We start from the raw sequence: 25,324 nt of genomic DNA, 5'->3' as shown, positions 1-25,324 counted from the left end.
ACTAAGTATGGAGGTATTAAATAACACTAGCAACTAAGTATGGAGGTCCTTTACTCAGAGTTCAGAAAACAATTAGACATTTAGAAAAGAGTACCTGAAGACATTTCTGTAGATCTACTGTATTTAATTATTTTTTCCAGCTGTTCCCGATTCCTTTTGCTGAACACCTTTGCATGAACCACCTCATCAGATTGCCTGCTTTTAGTGCTCTTGCAGGGTTCACACACACTAGAAGCACTTGCACTTTCATAACCTAATGGGAGGAAAAGGAAAAAAATTTAAAAAAAGGTTACAAATGTTTTGTTACTTTTAAAAATTTGTTCATGGCCATTCTTAAAAATGCAAAACACCAATGATGTTTCCTAGCCAAAAATTTTCCTCTGTACACTGAAGCCATACAGTAGTACTAAATGCTTAGTGACTGCAACAATACTACTATACATCTTGTGCTGTCCCCCTGTTCTCATTCAGTATTTTACTGAAGCATATCTTTCAGCAAATCATTCAGTTTGAAAATGAAGACAATTAAGATCTTCATGTATCTGCATCCATGATCCTTTCATGATCATGGTATTCTAATCAGGTATGCTTTCTATTTACTGAAATACTAAAAAACCTTGTGTAGTTACATTATGTAAAATGAACTCATATTTCAGTAACTTATTTTCATTATTATAGGTACTAATTATAGAGAGCAAACTCTGGAATGTAATGATTACAATCCAAGCTGAGTTTGCAACAGTATTTAAGATTACTTTACAACCTACCAGTATTTTTAATTCTGCCTTTTAGCTGAGAAGAACTCTTCCTCTTATTCTTTGATTTGGGCGTTTTATCTTTTGATGCCAAGCTTGCTTGTGCTGATGCTTTTCTAGACCTAAATGTTTTTGTCACAGTCGTTGGGTCTACTGGATCAGGCATGCTACTAAAACTCTCCAAAGACTCTTCATCGAACTCTCTTCTCTGGCTCATATCAGACTGATTTTTGTGACCAGAAGCAACATTTTGTACTGAAACTGCAAAACCTGCTCTCAGCTGAAACTGATCATCTTTTTTCATTTCCTGGCTATCATTAAGCCAAGTTGATCTTTTTTCCATTTCCTCTTCAGGTTGTCTATGACTCCTTCTGTCAGAAAGAAAAAGAAGGACAGACAGAGCTCAATATATCATAACCTAGTCTCTCAGATAGAAACAGCATGTATTACCAGGCAAATAGTTTATCCATAATGCAAGTTATCTGCCTTGTTAATTAGGCACCAACTGAACATTAGAAAAAAAAAATCTAGAGAACCCTTTGAAGTGGAAAATTATAGAAATTCACAACTATCACTTATTTCAACCTGAATATACTTATGCAGCTACTGCTGTGCTCAAATAGTACTATAGGACAAAATATTTCTTAAAACAACAGTAGCACAAAAAAATAGGCATTCACTGACATTATATTCTCTAGCTATTCAAAGTGCTCAATTTCAAAAAAACCCATGGAAACAAAATCTTCCTGTACTTACAAAAAACATCACAAAGCCACTCCAATACAATATTTGATTTTAAAACATGCATGAAGTGATACTCTAATTAATATATAGAAAAGCAGAACACTTTTTTTAAAAAAAAAGGAGAAAAATTAAACTGGAAGCTGCAAAAGTAAAGTTCGTATTATAATCCTATTACAATAAATTCCCTCAACAAATGATGAATTCCCACAAGCTCCAGAAGAGGGAGAAGAAAGGGGGGAAAAATTATTAAAGGAGAACTGCACTTTGACATTAAATACCTTTGGTTTTCTGCTCCATTAGAAGAACTGCTTTCAAAAGGTTTGGGGAATGCCATATACTCAGTTTTACCAGAAGCATTATTATCTAGAGGATGTTGTTGCTCCTGCTGATCACTGCTGTGTGGGGAAATATTGTGTGCAAAATCTCCAAAACCAGAAGGGAACACTGGATTATAGTTAATACCTACAAAGTAAACAAGAGAGTCAGAAGATCCTACCTCATTTATTTGTTAAAAAAGTCCAATTTGAGACATACTGTGTGGAAACATAAAATTATGAAGCAAAAACACAGTGTGGAAGAAAGCAAGAACTGTTTTCTTCCTGAAAGCTCCATAACAATCAGAATTTATCTTAAATGCAGGTTTCGAACACTACTGAATACTACAATCCCATCAGTGGAGGTAAAGGTCCTTCAAGAAACCCCAGTAATGAGCTCCTATAAGTGGAAGTAAAAATAACAGTTCCAAAAAAAGTCAAAGTTCTGTCTGCCTGAATACTTCAAACACTGTCAAATTTACAAGAAAAGTCCCATGGTTCAAGTATTTATAGGGCCAAAGAAGTCACAGATTCAAAATACTTAAATTTTAAGCTCGAAATCCTTATGGTAGTGGCAAACTGAACATAGCTATTCTTCTGTGCAAGTTCCATATAATTTAACATATGTTCTCAAATTAGAAAACAGACTTTAGAATCTGCAATCTACAGTCTAGGTCTATGCCTATTTCCTGGCTTCTTGAAAAGACTGAAATATATTAAACAGTTTTGGCAACTTTGGATTATACAGTAAAATACCTACTTTTTTTCCACTTCAAATTCAACAGCAAGAGTAGATTTGATAATGAGATTAGGAATACTGTATCCAAGTCAACAGTTACTTTGCAGCTCTGATGGGAACAAAAATTAGTTCACACATTCCATTTACAGGTATATAGAACAAAAATGAGTGTTGGAAGTTCTAAGAAAAACAGAAATAATTACCAGGTGCCACTTTGAAATTAGAGGGTTCACTTAGTCAGAACACTATTAAATGACTGTTGAAGGTATGTAAATGCTTCAAACATTTGAAACCTTAACTTTATGGAGTTGGTATTTTCAATTGTAAACAAATTCATATTGAGAAAGTCTTGCTTTTCATACTGAATTAAAAACATACAATTCTCAGGAATAAATGTTAAATCTCTGCTTAAGATCATCTCAATATAAAGGAAAATTTACTGAGTTTCAGTAAGTTCACACTAAGATTTCAATTACATGAGGGAATGGAAGTTTTTGATATTCATATTACTTTTCAACCCTATAGTAATACCCACCTGGAGCAAAGGAAGAAAAATTAGTAAATCCTGGAACATTGATGAGGTTCATAGGTTGGGGAGGAAAGTTGAATGGACAGAAAACAGGAGATGGAGGTGGTGGTGCACTACTGCCTCTCTCCTTTCTTGATGGCTTCTCTTGACACTGTTGTTCTTGCTGGCGCATAAGATCATTTAACATTTGTTTCAGCCTTGAAAACAAGAAAAAACAACGACTTGGGAAAAAAAGAAGAATGCTAAGGAAACACTCAATTTACATTAAAGTAATTTGAGCTTCCTATTATTTCACCTGCACCATGTAATGTATGTACAGAACTGCTCCATTCAGCTAATAAAAAAAACTTCAAGAAGAAAATAACTTGTCTTTAAGCCCAAGTGACAGACAGGCACAGGATTAAAACCAACTGCTCTGTAGGAGTGATTACGTTTACAGGTTAAACATCATTGCAAGAACAACAAAAAATTGACTAGATTCTAAAGAAATAAGCATGCTGAAAAGGAAATTTCAACAGAAACAACCAAATATACAAAATATTTGCAGAACTGAAGTTAATATTACTTCAAAAAACTGTATGAGAGGACATTTTTATACCACTTACCAAATACAAAGCAGAGATATAGAGCTTGAACTTCCATGCAGTGATTAAAATGACTATTACAACTTTTTTCAAAAAGTTCAGAAGGCAAAAACAGGACATCCAAATGAAACGTAAGAAGCATAAATTCTAACTGACAACACCAAGAAAGGACAAAAAGCTTTTTTGCTGTCTATTACCATTAGAATCCAGAATCTTGCCAGGTAGTCCAGCAAAAACTACAGACACAAAGTGTATTCAAGGAAAGCCAGCCTAAATCAAAAAAGCCAAATAAAGCTATCATAAAAGATTTTTGGAAGAGCTGCCAACTTTTGGTTCTCTTGAAGGAGGATTACTCAAAAAGAACCTGCTCAAAGGTGTTAAAGCAGTTTTGAAAAAAAAAAAAAACAATCAGAAATGTTGCACACAATTTCAAAAGCTTGAAATCAACTTAGAAGTTCAAAAGTCTCATATTTAACCATTATTTGTAATCTTTTATTCACATAACCATGTTCCCTGTTACTGAAGCATTTCAAATTCCATAGTTAAGCACTAATACAGTCAACAAACCTTTGGACATTATTCTGCTGCCAAGTCAGCTGAGTGTAACACTGGTTTAATTGATGCATAATAAGATGTACTTGTGAAGATGCAACATTATTTGGCATCATACTGTATGGGCCTGTAAGCAATGTCTGTAGAAGGCAAGAGAGGGTCTGTGGAAAGAAAATACATAACAGTGACCAAAGTACCAAAACCAGAAGTCACTGCTAGGAAAGATTTAGGGGGAAAAAAAAAAAAAAGCAAAGTAAGAACAGCAAATCAACTGCTCTTCATATCTACCTGCTGATCCTGCATCAAAGTTTGACAAATGCTGACACTAAATTCATGCTGTTTCTTCAACTGATTGATCTGCTCTTGCCATTGTTCCTTTTCTTCCACATAAGAAAGTTCAGATATCCACCGAAGGTTCTCCTGACGCCGCATACTTATGTTTTGGTGTTGCCTGGCCTTAGACACTGGACGGTAATTCCCATCTGCTGAAAGAGGACGGCAGTTTTTCCACCTGGATTGGAAAAAAATGAAGAATGAGGAAAAAATCCAACATTTCAAACAACTTCTAATGATACTTCCATTATTCAAATTATGTTTCAGTTGTATGTCAACAAGTCCCTTGGCACAAGCCATTTGAGTGTGACAGCTAATCACCCCTGCCATTTTGTCAATCCCACATTACCCTAAACGAATAGAAAATGAGATCTCCCCAATCGACTATCGCTGTAAAAAAAAAAAAGCGCTAATGATGTTTCTGGATTTTTTTTTAGTATTGTCCATTACTACTATATAATATGAATTCAGGTAAGAACAGAAGTCACTAACATAGCACATTAACAAGTCCAGCCCCCGACTAGAAGGTCACTATCTACTGAAATTATTTTGGTAGCAAAACCAGAGAGAATATCTGAAGATATTTAGATTACTTTTAACATGGCATTTTCATTTAGCCACACAAAACTAAGCAAGAGTTAAAAATATTCACAAGACTTGAAAAAGTTTTCAAAGCTACAAAAGCCAACAATTTAAAAGGAAAAATTTCAGAGTTAGTTTAATTCTCTGAACTACTATTTACAAAGAGACTGATCTATACGACAGCAAAAATTTCAGATCAATTATCTTTTAAGCTGATTAAAAATACACAGGAACATCAGGAGCCTCTGCCACACAACTGGAGAGCTCAATGGCAGACATTTAATAAGACTGAAAACAGAAGAAATAACCAAATTAGTCATATGCATTGCAGCTACAAAGACTCAGACAAGAAAATGCCACTACTCACACCTCCCTAGCATGCAGAAAGAAGTTTCCCCTTCCAGTGTAAGGATGCCTTGTAGCTAATGCTTCTTCTACCCCCTTTCAAATATACTCTGACAAACATAAGATCAACAAGTATTGCTACAAACCTGTCCTTGTTTTCTTTAACAAAATAGGCATTTTCTGGTATGTTGTTATTGGGATAAATAGAGAAGCTGTCATTCAAACTTGATGCATCTTCTTCCTCTTCTTCTGCCTGACCAACTCCATCAGAGACATAACCGTCTTCATCTCCATTCTCTTCCTCTAGTGCACACTGAGTAGAACCTCCCCAGGTAGCCATTGTCCTAGTGAACATTGCAGGGGCGAGGAGAGAACAGGGATGTTTGGAAAGAAGTATTTTTTTTTTAAGTTTATGACACATTATTAAAACAATCTGTTGACAATTACGTCTGTCTATCTGTAATTAATGAAGCTGCACCAAAACGCATTAAAACATTATCTCACCAATGCAAAATTAAACTTGTATTCTTCTAATACTGGGACAGTTACATGAAATTACTTACTGTCTTGGAAAAATACTACTTTATTATAAATGGGGCAGAGATGAAGAACAATTATTCTGATCATTTGGCATTTTCCATTCATTTTCTTCTTCTTAGGTAACTTTTACCCACTTATACAACAGGAGAGATTAAATATGCTGGAAAACCCCACAAAACTGGCAAGTTGCCAACTAACAGTCACTTTCAGAAATCAAGAAATTAATTTACTGCTCTGCTATATCATCATATTCAGTGCTCAGACGAACACAGGAAATGGCCCCAACGTTGACATCTCACTAAACAGAAGCACTCAATGCTTAACACAGAGTGACTTTTGCTCTTACTTTTCTGTCTTATTCTGCTGTGGAGTACACTGAGCTTCTGATCCTTCACTTTTAACAGATGCAGCTACAGTAGATATTGTTTCTGCGAGCTCTCTCCTCCTCTGATCTTCAGCCATTAAAGCTTCAAGTTGCTTTCTTCTCTGTCGCAATTCTTCTCTTAAAATCTCATGTCTTCTCATCTCAGACCATAACTTTTTGAAGTAAAATGGAAGAATTAGAATATAATGGTACTATAATTTTCAGAAAGAGTATGTAATATCCAGATCATTATTTAAGACAATTTTGGAGGGAAAAGGGAAGCAAGATGCATTGAAGATAAACTAGGTTTCAAATACTTCCATCATTTTCTTTATGGATGACTTGTCTATGGTATACACTATCAAACGTGCACAGTAAAAATTCAAAATTCATTCAGCTTACACATTAATAGCTGGCAATAACTGCTCTATTTAGGGAAAAATGTCTTGCCAGTTCAGGTCAGGATTTCCCTCTTTCCACAAACAAAATAACGAAGTTATACAAGCTTTGTTAAAATGGCTACTACTCCACTCCCCACACCAAGTACTTAAAAATATGTCCAAGTCACCTAGAACTTTTTTAAGTCACAGAATATCAAGAATGAAATACCTCATTGCCTACTGTTACAGACTGATCACATAAAGGCTTGCCAGCTGTGTTAAACTCATTCATGGCTGGAGTCAATGTTGCTTGTGAAGTCTGTCTATTTGCTGGGCACTTACCCAGGCCAGCTGACAACTAGAAGAGAAAGCAAAATGGCAAAATAGAGCATGATAGCTTTCTAAAACTTACCTGTGGCTAAAATAAAACACAGTTAAGAAAAATCAGTATTCTGGGAAAAGGGAGGGATTTTTGAATCAAGTCTAAATACTTATTTCAGAACTTAGCTAGGAATCAAAACAACTTAATTTACGTAATATTATATAATGCTCTAGTTGCACAGGTATTGATAATCTACTGCTCACTTCAGAGAAAGAAATTAATCTTCAAGGAGCATGAAAAACAGTACAGCACTGTGCAGTTAAATTTAAATGCAAGAAAGTGTTGATCAGGCTTAGTGTTCTGAAATCACAGCAAATGATTACTAAGAGAAGTGAAGCAGCAGTGAGCGGCAGGTATGGACAGACAAATTTCAGGCTAAAAATAAAATAGGTTCTCTACCTTTGAAGATTACATCAAGGCTTTTGAGGACAAACTACAGTGAAACTAAGAGCTTGATACAGCAATCACTGAGCAAGAAAAGTGAATGACATAAGCAGAACTCTTCTCTGGGTTTAAAAGTCCACCTGCTTACAGTATACAAGTATTACCAATTTTAAGTTTTTTCAAATTTTTATAGAGAAAAACGACCTGTAAGATATTCTATTTTTTGTTGCTCAACACCTTAAGAAAGCAAAGAAATACATTCTACCTACTTGAAGGTCAGGACAAGCTTTCTGTAACACTTGAATTTTTTCTTGAATTTCAATTAGTTTTCTTCTTTCTTCTTGTAGCTGCTTAAGCTCCCGTTGCTGCTGCTGAAGTTTAGCTTCATAAAACTTCTCTCTGTATAAATAAGTTACCCACATGTTACTCAGCAAAATGTTGCCTAAAGCATGACTCTACCATCCTTTGACAAAGGTTTACCTTGCTTTTTCATTTAGCCGTACATCTTTTTTTAACTTGTTGGTACTAGGTCGGACATTGTTTGGTTGTTGCTTTGTCTCTTCCATCTCACCCAACAAGTCACCAATATTAGATGCATTTGCAATTGTTCCTTGAGCTTCTGAATCATCATCCTGAAATAATGTCAGAAAGGCAGTTGGACTATTTTCAAGTTGACACAAAATGTAACTAGTTTAATTTGTCAAACTGATTTTTTTAAAACCAAGTAGTCTGAATAGCTTTACTTTTAATTCAAATCATGAATTGAGAAGTTATCACCATGGCATCATGACTTTATGCTAAATTAATGAGAAAATTTAAAGCAATAAAGCTCACACTACTGAAACTTCCACTATAAATGCAAGATAATTTGTCTCATTCTGGATGCATAAACCATTTGCTTATGACTCAGTGGGCAGAAACACACAAGCATATCAAGAAAGAAAGGGGGAGGCAAAGAGGAGCAGGAGACTAAGGTGAACAAATCTGCTTAATTACTGCAGTCATAAATTAAATATTACTATTAACAACTTAAAATAACAAAACTACTCCTGAAAATTAAATCTAAAATATTTTAGAGAAAGTCTTCTAGATGGTTCTCTACTCTTTTCTTTTTGTTATTTCTCTACTTTCAGTCCTCAAATTGAAAATATGAAAGCTGTAGCCACTGCTGCTTTTGTTTTCCAACATGATAATTCTTAATACAGACTGTGTTGAACAGGAGAGATCATCATCAGTGACCAAGTATGTCACAGCTCACAGACCTACAGTATCTTTGCTGAGCACATACAGATAAAAAATCTTTATGAAGGAAAGACTGAACACGTGCCACTAATTAGGTTATTAAGGAACCTGTTGTATCATCTCTAATTCCAGTTTATACCACTGTACAGTTAACATCCCTATGGTGATGATATAATTTCTCAGATACTGAGAAATTTTTGATAGGAGTAAAATCTTGAAATAACAAAATTGCGTTTATACTGTTGCTATTGTAAAACGTGCGTTCTGAGATTGATTTTAAAATTCTCACATAAAGCTTTTACATTTCTGATACACCTACATGTACTCAGTATGCAGATGTTACAGTAGATGGTGCTCAAATATGAGCATTCTGGAGGGACATAATATCTGTGAAACTGCACTTTTATTTTTTAAAAATTAGCATGAGATATTCTAAATTAAAAACACTTCCAATTCATAATTGGCCCTCAAAACTCCAAAATAAACAAAAAACACTGCCCCCAGCCAAAACACCCCAACTCCAACATGTTGCAACATCCAAAGATTTTAATGAAAAACATTTTTCTTCACTGATTGAACAATGCCATAAAACCTACAGTTCAAAAACCTAAACCTGCTGAATATTCACTATCATCTTAAAAATGCAGACCAAAATTATTTTTTAAAATCTCAGACTTCTTGTTTCATATTTTGTAACCCAGTGCTAAGGTTAAATATTAAGGCCATCCTTAGGTTAGCATCCCTCAAGAAAATTCCAAATTTGAACTTCAGAAGTACCATGCTTAAGTTCAGAAGAATTAAACAGTATCTCTTCTCCCCATCCTAAAAATAAGCATGTTAAATGTTACATTAAGCATTTTTCCCTATTAGAAGTTATACATTACATGAAATAATGAATGCTACATTTTTGTGCACAAGTTTATATTTATAAAATACCTGCACCATAGCAGCAAGGTTTTGTAACCGTCTAAGTTTCTGTTTTGCAGCTATAAGCCTATTGATCTTCTGCTCAAACTCAGCGTCTCCAGCAGCGTCACCCAGGCTGCTTCTGTGACTAGACACAGAATCTTCACTAACTCTGTCTTCTTCCACTTCATCATCTTCACCTTGGGGTAAATCAAGGTCTTTGTCATTCTCCCTATTACGACAGTCTAGAAGCAGGGAGAGGAGGAAACAAAACAGTACCAAAGACACATTATTGAACCTCTGAAGCCCACTGAAACTACTGGATGTTAGAAAAATATCAGCTTAATGATTAGACTCTTGAACATTTTGCTCATCAAACAAGGTTCTCCCAAATTCTGTGCAGCCATCGACTTTATTTGCACTAAGATGTAAAATTAACAGAAGGTTTTACAACATACCTAGAGCAGAAGACATCTTTAGAGTCCTTATATTAGCAGCAGATCGGTTGTTTATTTCACAGTCTGTATTAAGATGTCTTCCATCTCTGTTATTAGTTCCACACTGTACATTTGAGTTGCTATTTATTTCACTCCAACTACTGATTCCTTGAGGGTTTCTAGGGTAAAATAAGTTACTCATGTTAACTTTTTAAGAACTGATATGGATACAATTTTACTTCAGCCTTTTTTTACCTAGCTTTTATAGGAATGTGTCCTGACCATTAAAATAAAAAAGCACAACCCCATATAAAATCAGTCCAGACATTTGGAATTTTTCAATGTTCATCTCTCCAACAGATTATTTTTTTTTAAATAATTAGAAGCAGCTATAAATTATTCCCTGGTAGAACTACAACAACACAAGAGACCTTCAGCTCCATGTCTGTATTATAAAAGCTTTATATGATTCATAGCTAAATGAGTATTCCTTTCTGCACAGTGAAGATCCTTGATGCACTCCGTTGCCTTGTTAGACCATAGCTGTAAATACCTCTGTAAACTGAAGTTTGTTTTTACTCCAATTCCCTAGTCTAGGACTGTAACCTTCTAGTGGAATTCCATACAAAAAATTCCATGCTTAAACCCAAAGGAATTACAGATTTTTGAAGTCTCTTATTGAAGTGATTTTCTAAATGTTAACTCTGATCTACAAAAATAAGCTACCCAGGACAAGATGATTATTAAACATCTGTGTAACACAGCTACTTCATTTTAAAAATTGGCAATTTAATGTAAGCACAGATTTAAGTTATTTCTGGTTGACTGAAATAATGTACTGCAGGTTTCTTGAAGCAACAACTCAGCTACAAAGATTTAGGATGACAAAAAATACAACGACCTAATATTTGTAACAGGCTGTGGATCCTCATGTTCTGAATCACTTTCTGATTCTTCTGTTTCTTCCTCCTCCTTAGTGTTTTCATTTACAGCATCTGTCATCATATCAGATGTTTGCTCATAGTAGTGAACTAACTCACGTAACTCATTCAGCCTCTTACGAACCTCATTTAGCTTCCTGAGGGGAAAAAAAAGAGAATATTTTATATGCTTTGTCGTATTAATTGAATCTATGTAGAGTTAAAAAGTGCACATACAATTTAAAGTTCTTAAAGTTTGCTGCCAGTTTCCTAGCTGTAATACCCTTCTCTTTGAAGATCTGAACTCATTTGATTGTCTAAGACCACTTACTAAAGAGTTTGTAGTACTAAATTAAGTAGATTAAAATATGGAAATGGTAAAGTAACAAATTACTCAAAATCACTAATGCACATTATGAAAAGAAATTAAAGAACTTTTACTGAAGCTTTTCTGTTGGATTTAGATTGTCATCCTCTTCACTCTCATTTTGAGAAACCAGGGAATCAGGAGGATAGGGAGCAGATGCCAGGCTATTTGGTTCTCCATTGACAACAGTTACTATGCCTACAGGACCAGAAGCAGCTGAAGTTGTACTTCTTTGATCAATACTCCTTTGAGGAGAACCTGAAGCAGGAAAAACTACAGGAAAGAAATACAGTTCACATGAACAATTTGCTTAACTGAATTATATTAAAATAACTACGGAAAATATTACCAACATATAAAACAGCAGTTAATAACTTTTATTAGAAAGATTAAAGCTTTCTTCTTAAGTTTCATGGCATGCAATGTCAATAGGCAAGGAGTAATAAGGTATCTGTTGCAAACAAGATTTCAGTTAGTCTTTTTAGCTTTATCAAATGTCATAAGTGAAAGCTCTCATGCTGTGAACCTGCCCAAGGCATTCTTTTAAGGGTTTATTTAAAGCTGAATTGCTCTTTTTTTTTTTTAAATTAACATTTCAAAGTTGATAAAAAGAAAAACCCTAGCAATTTTTTCACCTCTACTAAGCTCTTTTGTCCACATGCTGTGGAACATAAACATGATGTTTGCTTCTCCCAGCTATACGAAATCATACCCAAGTACATTACATGCATTAATTATGTGCAGAAAAATGGGGGTATAGTAGCGTAACTATTAAATCAGCACGTAGTCCTTCAGGTGCAGGCTTCCAATGCCTCATTTCTTAATGTTAACCACAACACACTGTGGTCACCCCTTTAGAAAGTTTCCAGCTACAGCATAAACCTCACCAGTACAGATGCATTTCCAGAAATAGAAAGTGAGAGCAGCAAGTAGCCCCACATCAAGACACTAAGGAGAGGACATAGGCATCTAAAGAAAAGGTCCAAACCCTTGTCCATTCAGACAGTTAACGTCCTCTGGAATGGCCTATGATTAAACTCCTTGCAACTAGTACAGGAGAAAGCCTTTTGACAGTGGACAAGCAAACCCCATAATGCTGTAGAAGTACTAACATATGAAATGCTGAGAAAATTAATGCAGATGTACTGTGACAAAAATACAGGAAGTTCAAGTTCATATGGTAGTCTCCACAAGCCAGACATGTTACAGACAAGCCTTGAAGAAAAAAAACCCTATCATCACATCCTCACATTAGTCAACTTTGATGTTATAAACCAAAGTGCCAGTAGAGAAGACACTCATCATCAGTTGTAGAGTTCTTCATTAAGACAGAAACTTATACAGCATTAAAAAACATTTACATTAATATTGCCCCAGCACAACTCTATCACCTGCACTTCATTAACCAACTGCAAGCTGAAAGACCATGTTACAAATACGCACATTAAAAAGGTTGTATTTTTTCAAAATTCTGCCTATATTTACTTACAGGAGGAGTTATTTAGATGTTGGTCACGAAGAGTATGAAGTTCTCCCAACAGTTTGTCCATTTTTTGCTTTTTACCCTGCAACATTCGCATCTTGTTAAAAAGCTGTGCCTTCTCATCTGACTGGTGTTCAGACACCGAAGAGTTTCTGCTTTGTGAAATCTCTCTGGTAAGTGAAAGACTTTCTGCTTGCCTTCTATTATCTGGCACAGATTGTGTCTAAAAAGAGTAACTTCATTTTATTCACAGTACTATGAAAAAAGGTAAATAAATTCTAAGAAACAAAAAGCCCTCTTATGGGCTTGCTGGACTCAACACCAAAACAAAGAACATCATAAAAGGAAATATATTGAAAACACTTTAATGATATATCAGGTATATACTGAGTTAATAATTTTACTGCAATATAGAAAATACTTCTCTGGACTTCCACAGAAACCTGCGAGACAAAGCATAGCTCAGTCAACTAATAACCCTAAAGAATACAAAGATGCTGATTTTTCAAGTTTGGGGGAACTCTGCTTCACTAGCGAATGCAGAGAAACGAGCAAGACACAGTTAACTGCACTATTAAAAAGGTTAAGAAGAACTGATAATGGCAAAACTGATACAGTGCAGTCTAAGGACTGACCTGAGAATCGTGAAGTTGGTTGTGAAAGCGCTGAATTAAGTCATTCAATTCTTCATTCAGTTCTGATGTAAGGCTTACTCCTGAAACACTACCTGTAGTCTCTGTTACAACTGGGCATACAGAAAGAGGGGGAAATGTAAATACTTTTCCACAGCAACGAAATAAAGGCTTTTTGATGAAAATCTGTGGTTTAACATTAATATATTGAAGTCTAAAAATACAGCACATATTTTTAATGCTGTGTCCTTTCCAGCAGCTTTATTGTTGAAAGATTACTTCCATTACGGAAATACTAACACGACAACTCAGAGTTGCTTTCTGAAGGACCGTACAAAAGGACTTGTTAAGCTTGTTCCATGTTTTGCTAAAAAGGTCAGAGCAAAATGAAATCAACCAAGCTTCTAGGGCTAATAGAAACATTTTGTTAGTAAAAAAATTTAGAAATCATTTAGTATAGCTAAACTAAGAACAGTACATGAAGTTTTCATTTCCTTAAAATAATAAATTTATAGACACCAAGCTTTCACACTGGTATAAGTTGTAATCTTTACAGCTGCAAACAGAGTCTTGGGGCCCGTCTTTCAAAAAGCTTTATGAGAGGAATACATTTAAAAGAAAGTGTTTTTTTTTCCCACGTGAAAGTTCATATTCAAATACTACTAAGATATCGAAGTGGCAGTTGATAGACCAAAATAACTCTTGCTTTTTCCCCAAGTATGAACCAACAGTTCGTAAGAAAAATAAAACACAAATATTATTTATTTTCCCCCCAGATCATGACTTCATTACATGCACAATAAAGTTTCACTGTTTTCAGAGCTAAAACGTTTACTTTGCCCTAAGTTGAATTTGAATCTTAACATTTCCTACCCTATAGGTCTGGCACATGCTGCATTTTTAAGTCAGTTGACACAAACAGCAGTAAGAAACTGTTATTAAGAGTGATACAATAGAAGTGTGAAACAAACAAACAAAAAAAAACCCTTCATCACAGAATTTAAAAAAAAAAAAAAGTTGTTCTAATTTATCACAAGCAAGCCTTTTTCTACCCACTCCTCAAGACAGAGCTTTGTGTATTGCAGGAAAGCACAGAAAGCAGATTCCATTACAGCTCTACTACTGCAGATAGGAGAACAGTAACTTCCAAAAACCATTTAGGAAACAAGGAAACATCTTTCAAAGACACTTGCTTCTCTTGTTCTTGTGGTAGCTTTCTAAAATCTCTCCACCCTAGTTACACCTTATTTCCTATAATCCATCCAATCAAGAACAGCAAAACAGGAAGAGGAGCTCATCAGAACAAGGAACCTTAAAAGGAGACTTTTACAAAAAAGTGTAGAAACCAATGCCTTATTTGTACGAATGAAGATATTTTAAATACAAAAATTAACTGCAGCAAGAACTACTATCCCATATACCCTCTAATCAAGCCTAACGGCATCTCTTATAGGGAAGAATCATGGAACACTAACGCAGACCAAATCTGAACTTGCTCAGTGCAAAATTGTCATTCCCTATAACAGCACACATAACTGTAGCCCATGTCAAAAGAAAAACAAACAGGATTTTGGGAGGGGTTGGGGGGGCCAGGACAAGTTTCCAACAAATGAAAATTCACGTACCAACAGTGCACAAAACAAGAACAACTGTCTTCCTTTTAAGACTGAGCCTTTCAGAAAACAACTCTGCTGACAACCTCTAAACAGATATCAAGAAGTCACCTCTGTCCCAAAGATAACTTTGAAAAACTGGGAATATATGAAAACAAATTAGTAGAATGCTTTTAAACTAAAGATTATAACAATGATGGTGCTTTATTATCAGAATCATGCTCTCAATTTACATGCCGTATAATTTCAGAGTTCTAGTTTCACGTTTACTTATGCGACTGCTTTAGCAACTCTCTCCTTTCTTTTATCAAATTAACCATTAGTCTACTAATGGCTATTAAACTGTCAAGCTACAAAAAGCAAATTAAACCTCAAACTACTAACTGCCTATAGACAGAAGGATGTAGAGAGACACATTTTACCCCCCACTCCAATACTTTTCTTCAAAGCCCTAGCACAACGATGGAGACAAGTGGCAGGCTTCTAATCTGGTATTGGTGGCAGTCAATTCTTGGGAGAAAAACCTCACAATTTTAGGATTTTACAGTAAACCAGAGTAATCAGCTGTGTGTTTTTTAAATGACACATCATTTTACAATGTTACATTGTCAATTATTTTCAGAAATAGAAGCCTCCCAGTAAAATTTTTAAAAAGTGTATTATAAAAAGACTTTTTTAGTGTTTATTCCACAACTCCAGCTTTAATCATTTAGTCATGAGAACATGATATTAAAGACATCAGAATTCCACATACCAGAATCATCCAGGACAGCAATGGCTTGCTCTGCTTTATGCTGCAAAGCAAGAAGAGCTGCCTGTCTCCCTTGAAGAGCCTTCAACTGCTCCTGCTGTTGTAGCATCCTTTTCAATAAATCATGCTGCTTTTTCAAGTTCTCCAACTCCTCTTTAGCTTCCTGTTGAGGATCTCTGGCCTGCAAATAGAGAGGAACATTACCATAACCACGACACTTTATTTGTTGAGTAAGAGTAATAGAAGTGTCAAAACAAGCACGACTTGCATAGGAAAAAACAGCTAGTTTGTGTAAAAAGGTGAAAATTAAACAGTTTCACCTTTCAGTGGACCTTTATATTTAAAAAATTTTAGACATCCAATAAGGAGAAGCCTGTACAACCAACACATGCTTATCACTCCTGGGGGTTTAAGTTTTCTTTAGAAATCCAGTCAGCTGACCTAATGTCCCAAAGACATCCCTCTGACTTTTAAATCATATAAGAGGGTGTTAACCTATAAGACTGGTAAAGGTACGCAAGATAAGACATTGTACCATGGAACTACATAAAAGATCTCAACTGATTCACTGGCCTAAAATCTCTAAATTTTCAGCAGAATCTTTTAGGCAGTTACTCTTCTCTAACCTATGTGTTTAGCTTTGTATGCTGTATTTATAGCATTGATACTAGAACAGACCAGATTTATGTAAACCAATTGCAAAACAAAAACTTGTGTTACGTTTTCAAACACATGGAAAACAGATTTGAAACAACAGAAGCATGCTGAGCAGTTAAAATATACTAGAACTCAAGTTATTTTCCTCATCCTATCCTAATTAAGAGCTGAAGATTTGCATCAAAACTGTTACTCAAGGATTGCCAGCCAATGAAGTATTTTAATTAACTATTTTAATAATGAGGCATCCAGTTAAGATCCTGATCCTGTTCGAAGCTGGATTATTGCACTATGCAGATGAAATCATGGAAAAAATTGCCTCCTTTTTATTAGCAGCCAACAAGTATCTAAGAACACTACTAACTTAAAAGCATAATCTTCTACCCACATAGTGCTAATTCCTGAAGTAGAAAATTCAGTTCAAATATTCTGCATCAAATAGAATATTCCTGCAGAATAAGAGCAGGCATTTTATTAACTAGTTTTGGGTATCAAGGAATGCTCAACTTTCCATCAGAGAAAACAGAGAAATACCAGAACTCTAAACTTCTCCAAGTATCACTAAAAGATGCACTGCAACTGGCACTGATCATTTCTGTTAAACTTCTATCTTTTATACAGAAAGCAGAGACAAAATAGATCACACAATGAAATCAGCAGGAAGGAACAAGAGGAAGAAAGGGAAAAAGGGTATGTGTCTCAGCCTCGCTCCCCTACTAAATAATCCAAGTTTTATCTAAAGTACCAGATTTGCTTAAGTTAATTAAAATTGTGTAACAAATTTTCAAACTTAGTTCTAACCTTGGACTAGTAAGCTTGATAAAACTTTTAAGCCTTTTATTTTAGGGGAAAAAAATAAAACTTAAGACTTTTTAAAATTAAATCAGAGCAAAGGAAAAGCCATAGAAAAGTTGGTAACAAGTAACAAAACAAGTTTTAGACTCCATAATCCTTAAGTCTTCCCCCTTCCAATGAAATATTTATATAAACAGCTATACAAAAACATTTGTGGAACAAGTTAAGGCTACTACTCTCTAATTTATTTTCTCTACATGGTATTAGCTTAAATTTGTATCGGCAGACTATTGGCATAACCATGAAAAGTGTCTGAAAGTCACATTTATAATATGTTTTCCCCCAAAAAGGAACAACAAAACTGGAAGGATCATCTACATAAAATCACAGCACCTGCTGTAGAGAGTTACATCCATGCTAACTGTCAGTGTTAACAATTTTCTGTCAATGCTAACAATTAGGAAGAAAAAGTTGTCAAGCATCTCTATTTAGAATAAAAAAACTCTAGGCAATGAAAAGACAGCTGGATACACATAAGCAGTCCAGTGGGAACATTTACTGTAAGTAACAAATACATTTAAAGCAATTAATAAAGGAGATAAGGGGAAAGGGAAGACTAGCCTGTATAAACCCTATTTGAAGTTAAAATAACATTGTGAAGTATACCTTTGAAAGCAATCCATGTTCCTGGCTATTAATCCCACAGGGCCAGATTTCCCTGTCATTCAGAGCAGCTCTGTCACTTTTCCCTTTAGGGCTTGTTGTAACATCAATGTCTGTAACCTGTTCCTGTGAAGCTGAATTCCCTAGTTTGTCCTCAATGCGGGGCCGAATGCTCAAGCTAAAAGATACCTCCTTTATTAAATCGTTTAGTATGTTAGATTTTGAAGATACGCTCCAACTTAGCATGCATTTTTAAGTTACAAACCTACTGCTTTATCTTGTCAAATAATGAAAACTAATATCAAATAAGATCTACTAAAGGGTGAAGACATTTTTAGTCATTCTTAGAATTTGCATAAGGCTCCATATAGCAATCAATGTTCTATGACCAGAAGTATGCACTCTACACGTAACATACTCAAGCAGCATGTAAAGAGAATTTAGATGCAAAACGAAGAGCCAAACAAAAACCAAATCGCATTTTGCAAATATGAAGAAAAACGCAAGTTTACGTGATTTCTTCTCAGAAAACGTACTGGTCTTTTTCTGCATTTTCCAATTTTTTTTTTTTTTTTAAGTTAAAAGTGCATCTTCCACGTGTATAATTTTATTTCTTTAAAGGGATAGAAAGAGTTCTTATGAAACCAAAAGTAATTACAAAAGCTTCTTAATGTTTTAACAGTTTTACTTCCAAGCACATAAATTCTCCTCATCCACAGAACATTCTCTGTACTAACTGGACAAAGAGAGCACCTGCTCTGTAGTACTTTTTCTCAGTATAATAGTAAAGGAAGAAGCAAAACTTAACTTATTAAAATGCTTTTGTATCTACGACAAGAAATGTTTACCATGTTAAAAAAAAAAGCTTTTAAAAATAGAAAGGAAGACTGTTTGTCTCAGCACTAAATTCACAACAGATTTTTTAAAAAGTGCCCATCTTGCCAAAAAATGAGAGAAACTTCTGTCCTAGGTCAATACTTCTGTCATATCATTGGAAAGATACTTGGACAATGGCCCTCTAATGACTCATTTCTAAACCTCTCCTGATCCAAAATCAGATAATTTTCCCTAGTAACAGAAACAAACTTATAGATGAAAAATTGCATAGAAAAATATTCTTTCCTACATCAAGCCAGTGAATGCTCTGCCAAAGTACACGTTTAACCCTTCGTTGTACTTTGAAGAATAAAGATTTTTAAAAAACCTTCATTTCTTGATTAAAAAGGAAAAAAAATCCTTATAATTTTGCTGTGACAGAATCATTACTTTTTTTTCCCATATTAAAAGAAAAATAAATCAACACATGCACAAACACCTCCTGAACAGAGTGCTTGGGATTTACCATTTTTTAACCGAACTGCAGATTATGACACTATCATAACCATGACAAAACCAAAATAAAGCCTTCATTTCTAGCACCTTAATTACTAAAAGGCAGCTTACCGTGGTATCTGAAGCCTCAGACTGCACATCAATGTTTAGCGATGTGCTCTCACCTACAGAACCAGATCCCACAGCTGAATCTATAGTCCGAACATCATCCTCCTCATTTTCTCTAGCCTGAAACATTCATTGGCATAAATCAAAAGCTATATAAGGGGGCAGTAAAAATGAATTACGGAAGGTACTGTATACCAAAACCAACATCCCCAGTGCCACCATCAAAACATCAGTGGTCAACTCCTAAAAAAAGCTTACAGTGCAGAAACAGATATATTATGTTCTCAAACTTACAAGTATCTTTTGCAAAAATTTCAGATAGGATTTCTCCTGCTCTTTAAGGTCATCTATAAGGTGTGATAAACGCTCAACATTGGCCGATCTTTCATTTTTCTCTACAAGATCATCCCGCATGGAGCTGGCCTTAGCAATATAGTCGCGAATTTGAACTAGTCTGCTCACAATCTGTAAAGACACTGAAGTTACTGAATGCATTCAGCTACAGCTTCAACGTATTTAACACACAAGACATGGTGATAGCAATAGCAAAAGAGTAATTAAAGGAGGGGACACAGTAATACTTTCAATCCTACAAGCACACTTCCGAAAGCAGTTAGAAGTCAACAGCTTTTATAAGGATAGATTTATGCACGCAAGAAGTTGCAAGGCTGAAGCACAGGGCTTCTAGTCAACATAGGCCAAAACAGAAAAAAGCTCATCAGCATAGGAAAACAGTGAACTGTGAATTTTCTGGAACCTTATTAAAGGGAGCCAACCTCTAAGATGAAAATTAATACCGCTACTGTTACTAATAAGTGGATTTCTAAACAACAATAGATGATTAAGTTTGCTTTCACATTTTCTTCAAGCTGCCTTTCAAAACAGTAGAAAGTTAAGTATTTCCAATAAAGATTTATAGTTTTAAGAAATTTAGAAAGATGCACTGAAAATTAAGAGAGAGATATATATACCAATATTCTGTAGCCTCTATAGGCCATGTAAATACCTGGCTACTATCCATCATTTGTTCTCCTCTTCCATCTTCTTGAGTAGAGACTTGACAATTTTGCAAGAAATCTTTGCTCAGAGCAGCTCCAAACAACTCTTTACACTGCGCTGAAACCTCACTTTCCTTCTTCTGGGAACCTGAGGCAGGATCTTTGCTTTTGTTAGTGTTAATCTGCATTGACAGGAAGTTGAATGGTTTTTTGCTTTCATTAAGTTGACGTTTGTTGTTAGCAGCCGTTGCCCTGCCTTGAGAGTCACTTCCAATGCTTCTCTATATAAAAACAAAAGAAAGAACAATTGTTTTATTATTTTCATCCAATATGTTCTCAACACTGATTAATTTTGCTGGTTGAATTAATATTTCTGCAGTATTATTAGACTCATTTTAAAGTTACCTAATTAGTCACCAACCAGCCAAAAGTCAGAGAAAGACAGTGTTGGTGATTTTTGTCATATAGTTTTCAGAAAGTAAGCCCATCCTCCCAGAATAGATGAGAAGCAAAAAGATTCTGCAGTTCCTCAGAATTTAGTTCCTCATTCTTGTTGTGGCCTCCACCTTTACCATAGTGAAAGGCATCCTACTTCTCCAGATACATTTGGGAAAATAACAATAATAAAAAATCAACACATTCCCCTGCAGGATATTATACCTCATAACTTCAGCTTTCTTTAGAACCTTCTGAATAGCAGCATGCTGCCATAACACACAGCTGAGGAGGAAGTTATACGCAGCCTTTATATTCTAAGTCAACGCAACGAATCACACTTGAAAGAATCTTCACAACCCAAAGAAGTTAGCAACAACCTTTGGGAAAGATGTTCAGCCTCTGTTCTGAAACTGTTTGCACAAATTTATGTCTTGTTACCAAAGAATTAATCCCTCGTACTTTTCATTGTTTTGGACAAGAGAAGGATGAATGTGCCATATTCCCAAAAAAGAAGTTATGGCTCAAGAATTTGTGCCACAAAATTCTCTACGCTCTACTGAGAAGCAGTTTTTAATGATACTCCTCTGTTTAATACACAAGGCTAACAATGTTCAGAATCACAAACTGGCACTTTCAAGCACAGACTTTCAAAATAAGGTAACATATTTTCAAGTGGTAGACAAGTACCATGAGTAAGAACTACTAATCTGAGGACACAGGAATTTGTTAATGACTGAGACTAAGAGAGTGAAGACAGCTAGCATACTCTTAAGCATAGGAAAGCCATGGCCCACGACTTTCCCTAATTTTTTCAAGTTCAAAACCAGAATTTTGATTTGGCTCTCACGGTGCCTATAAGAGCTTTTTTTTACCTTAATCACTTATGAAAGGTTTTCCTCAAGTGTCACATTATTAAGAGATAACTGAATAAATTCTGTAGTCACATTTTGAGTGAGAGCTAGTATTCACACAAACCTGATCCAGATCACTGAAGTTTATTCTTTGTTTAAGCCTTTCTAGTTCAGCCTGCTCTGGAACAGACATCTGGGTCATGTACCGAGCATGAGGAAAACTATGAGGAGTTCTGGTCTTCCGTCGTCCCATTCCAGGTGAGGATTCTGGAGATATATCATTAGTAAGCCTTGTTTCAGCTTCCCCACTAAGTTTTTTCTTGTTTTTTTCTGAAGATCTGTTTGCTTTCTTCTGTTGACTTCCCCAGTCCTTAAGGGGAAGGACAGAGAAGAAAAAAAGTCGTATTTGTTATATACACAGACAAAAAGTAAATTATTTCATTCAGTGATGTAGAGTTCACTTCCATTTTAGAAGTAAAAATAGTAACCAATATCAAAATACGTTTTCTAGAGCAAATGTCACTTTACAAATAAAATTTTCTCCACTGCATAATTAAAAATAGCTTGTCAGGAAATCTGAAATTAATTTTATCCTAAAATGCATGAAATTAATTTCAAATTAATCTAAAATGTATTTTTCTTCTTTGCTGAGGACTTTCACTTCAGGAGCTTAGAACATTCTAAGTTACAGTTTTCACTTTCATGACACCTACAACACTTTTGTGTCTAGCTACTTTATTTACCCAAAACACTTGCCATAAATACTCTACAGACTTCACAACCTCTGAATTACACTCATCATTTGCTTACATCTACCTCTGTTTTTGCAGATATTTACCTTAGAGCTGTACTGACAAGGCTTAGGGGTTTGCATTGTTACCTGCCAGTAACAGAATCTACCTGGTAATTCTAATGTACAGCATCAAACAGCAAGAGCAAGACAAGAATAACGATACCGTGTTGTTCAGCCGGTCATCAAGGCTCTCATTGCTCCAGCTGGGCAAGTCCTGATCATTCATGCCTTCTTCAAAGGGACCACCTCCTGTTGCCATGGCAAGCGATCAATAAAAGCAATCTAAAAGAAACAATCTAAAAAAAATGTGCTGTATTAAAATCAGTTTACATACAATATTTTAAAGATTCATAATCTACATATTAATTTTAAAATGCAAAAAAAGGTTGGTTTAGGAAACTAAACTCCCCATTTACTAAACTGTGTTACTAGAAATGTATCAATGAGAAGAACACAGAAACTGGCATTAAAAAATAAACAAGAAACAGTTGTAGGTTTGGAGCTTTTTTACCTTTGTTTTTTTAATCTCTGTTCTACGAAAGAAACTTTTAATTTGGGAGGCTCTCAATTGTCCTCACTTTAAAACAAATGATACAGTGCTTAGAAAGATTGCTTTGTAATTCATAAGGCCTACACTTTCAAGTCCAGGGTGATGTCTATTTGATACAATGAGTGACTGGAGATCTAGTACGTCAAACTTTCACATTCATTTTAACACTGATGTGCTGACAACAGAGTACTGAATGGCACACTCGATAAAATATGAGGAAAACAGACATCAGGAAAAGGATTTTCTTTACCACACATTAAGCTCTTTAAGCAGTCAATGCTTTCTACCAAAATCAAACAAAATAATGTGGATTTCCTAGAGCTTTGCTGCTCTTTAACAGTGTCATTCTGTGCAGTATGAAGCAACCTAAATGTAAAGTTTTAATTTTCACTTCTAGTTTTGACATTTGAAATAAAAAAAGTCATTAAAGTTGAAAGATCAGAAAAAAGTATTCCTTTATGGTAATAAAATTAGATTAGCCTGTTCAAAAAGGTGAAGAATATACAACTATATACACTAAGTGCTGCTAGTACAATTCCACTGCACAAAGCTACCAACTTTACCTATGAAGTACTGTTACAGATGCAGAAGAAAAACAATCTTGTAGAGATTTAATTTTTCCACCTAGTTTTCACTGCTGTGTTAGGGCATGAGCCAAGCTTTATTTTTAACTGAAAAAAAAAATCAAAAAGGACAACTTATTTCTCAAAATTTTGCTGCAGCCTATCTACTATTAGTTTTCACAGAGTGCAAGTGATGAAATCATCTGAAACTCAAGTTTAAGAAGTGTCTAAGAAGTTCGTTGGGTTTTTTTAATATCAGTTCTAGAAAGGAAAACAGATTAATCCTGAACTAAGTCTAAAAGCTGTACTAATACACCTACCTTGTTTAGGTACAGAATTCAATCAAAAACACACAACACAGCCCTCTCAGTAGGCACACCTGCACAAGGCAGTATTTCTGCACAAACACAGCCCATTACTAAACCATAAAGGAAATGGAATCTACCAGGTGTGCTCATTATATCATAACCACATCTCCACTCACATTAACAGTTAGGAGTAATTCAGCTTCTGTATCTCACCAGTAGAATCATAACACAGGTACAACCCAGTGCCTGCTACTTTGGGAACTTTGTCCTACTGTCCCTGCACATTAATTCATACTCCTTTCTTCGTCCCAAAAACAAATGCATAGTTACTGGTTTAAAACCAGCTATGCTTTTAAAGAACTTTCCTCAGCTACAGATAAACTGTTCAGCTTTGTAAATCTGCGAGACCCAACATCTCAACAGACACTGTATCCTGACCTATGTCACTAAGCATAATGAGGAAGATTAGAGGCCATCTGGGTTTACAGTCCAATTCAGTAAGCTGTTTCCTCATCATCATGTTATATAATTCTACTAAAACCATCAAAAAAGTAGTTTTCCCCTACCTTCCACTGTAAAAAGAAGTGGCAGTACTCATGTTTACATAACACAAGTAACTACTCACAATTATGTCTTTTAAAACTTTCACAAAAGCTGTCCTCACCTATTTTTGCTGTAGAAGTCTCTCATTACCTCTGAAGTAAGTTCAGTACCCCACATGGAATATTCTAAATAATACTCTCAAACAAGGAGACCAGGCATATACCAATACACCCTGATAAATACAGGTCAAAAATAAAAATAACCTGATTTCCAGCCAGTAGATTTTAAAGTGTTCTAGTAGAACTGTGGCCCTTCCAAAGAGCAAGTTTCTAAACTTTCATATTATGGGCTTTGGTATTTCCAGATAAAGTGAATTTAAGATCCAAGAGCTCTGCTGGTATTTTATCCCTCTAACTCAGTTAAAAAACACAAAGAGGTTCAGCCAGCTTTTTTCTTAGAAATGAAACTCTCTCATCTGAAGCTGCATCTTCTTCCTCCACACATACATTTCATCAATTTGCATTTTTGCTTAGTTTTCATTTTACCAGCTATTTCCACAAGAAATCCTCTTCTAAAAGCTTTGGTACCTTACCATTATCTATTTCTGCATCCAGCAACCATTGCCAATTTCAGCTTCTTGCATATTACAGAATCTGTATAAAAGCTCTATTTGAGCATGTCAATACTGCCTTACAACATTTACACAGACTTGTGGAAAAATAAAAAGGACTTGAAAGTAGATTTTCTACAGAAAAAATAACTTAAGATAACATGTAGGATTATAGGCAAAACATATTTTGTACATATGCAAATTGCTCAGAAGAACTACTACTAAACATGCTAGCAA

The 25,324-nt window shown here is 35.1% G+C and overlaps 2 protein-coding genes across 27 annotated transcripts in view; one reads left to right on the top strand and one right to left on the bottom strand.

Moving 5' to 3' along the window:
* The window catches only part of PCM1 (pericentriolar material 1), a 41,208-nt gene that overhangs the window by 14,521 nt on the left and 1,363 nt on the right, over positions 1 to 25,324 (bottom strand). For 8 of the 26 annotated variants that reach the window (XM_027676503.1, XM_027676481.1, XM_027676489.1 and 5 more), the window contains exons 2-26: positions 23,627 to 23,734; positions 22,677 to 22,809; positions 21,845 to 22,090; positions 20,440 to 20,712; positions 19,728 to 19,898; positions 19,437 to 19,553; positions 17,997 to 18,185; positions 15,882 to 16,059; positions 13,518 to 13,627; positions 12,889 to 13,105; positions 11,474 to 11,672; positions 11,011 to 11,190; positions 10,134 to 10,291; positions 9,706 to 9,920; positions 8,008 to 8,159; positions 7,797 to 7,926; positions 6,991 to 7,119; positions 6,364 to 6,554; positions 5,624 to 5,821; positions 4,506 to 4,728; positions 4,233 to 4,378; positions 3,088 to 3,278; positions 1,778 to 1,961; positions 768 to 1,126; positions 95 to 253 (exon numbers count right to left, since the gene is read on the bottom strand). In XM_027676503.1, coding sequence (XP_027532304.1) covers positions 95 to 253; positions 768 to 1,126; positions 1,778 to 1,961; positions 3,088 to 3,278; positions 4,233 to 4,378; positions 4,506 to 4,728; positions 5,624 to 5,821; positions 6,364 to 6,554; positions 6,991 to 7,119; positions 7,797 to 7,926; positions 8,008 to 8,159; positions 9,706 to 9,920; positions 10,134 to 10,291; positions 11,011 to 11,190; positions 11,474 to 11,672; positions 12,889 to 13,105; positions 13,518 to 13,627; positions 15,882 to 16,059; positions 17,997 to 18,185; positions 19,437 to 19,553; positions 19,728 to 19,898; positions 20,440 to 20,712; positions 21,845 to 22,090; positions 22,677 to 22,772 — 4,411 coding nt within the window. In that variant the 5' untranslated portion in view covers positions 22,773 to 22,809; positions 23,627 to 23,734. Of the gene's footprint in view, positions 1 to 94; positions 254 to 767; positions 1,127 to 1,777; positions 1,962 to 3,087; positions 3,279 to 4,232; positions 4,379 to 4,505; positions 4,729 to 5,623; positions 5,822 to 6,363; positions 6,555 to 6,990; positions 7,120 to 7,796; positions 7,927 to 8,007; positions 8,160 to 9,705; positions 9,921 to 10,133; positions 10,292 to 11,010; positions 11,191 to 11,473; positions 11,673 to 12,888; positions 13,106 to 13,517; positions 13,628 to 15,881; positions 16,060 to 17,996; positions 18,186 to 19,436; positions 19,554 to 19,727; positions 19,899 to 20,439; positions 20,713 to 21,844; positions 22,091 to 22,676; positions 22,810 to 23,626; positions 23,735 to 24,598; positions 24,701 to 25,324 lie in introns of those variants that run through there. The other 18 variants (XM_027676488.1, XM_027676491.1, XM_027676493.1 and 15 more) reach the window with 13 other exon arrangements.
* The window catches only part of FGL1 (fibrinogen like 1), a 42,717-nt gene continuing 32,767 nt past the window's right edge, over positions 15,375 to 25,324 (top strand). The window contains exons 1-3 of the mRNA XM_027676528.1: positions 15,375 to 15,384; positions 17,869 to 17,875; positions 19,476 to 19,479. The gene's annotated coding sequence lies outside the window, so the exon portion shown is untranslated. The remainder of the gene's footprint in view (positions 15,385 to 17,868; positions 17,876 to 19,475; positions 19,480 to 25,324) is intronic.

This window comes from Neopelma chrysocephalum, unplaced genomic scaffold (assembly GCF_003984885.1).
Source record: "Neopelma chrysocephalum unplaced genomic scaffold, ASM398488v2 Primary Assembly neopelma1_42, whole genome shotgun sequence".
NCBI classification, from domain to species: Eukaryota; Metazoa; Chordata; class Aves; order Passeriformes; family Pipridae; genus Neopelma; species Neopelma chrysocephalum.
The sequence above is the reverse complement of the archived record's forward strand: the minus strand, read 5'-3'. Positions and strand labels throughout refer to the sequence as shown.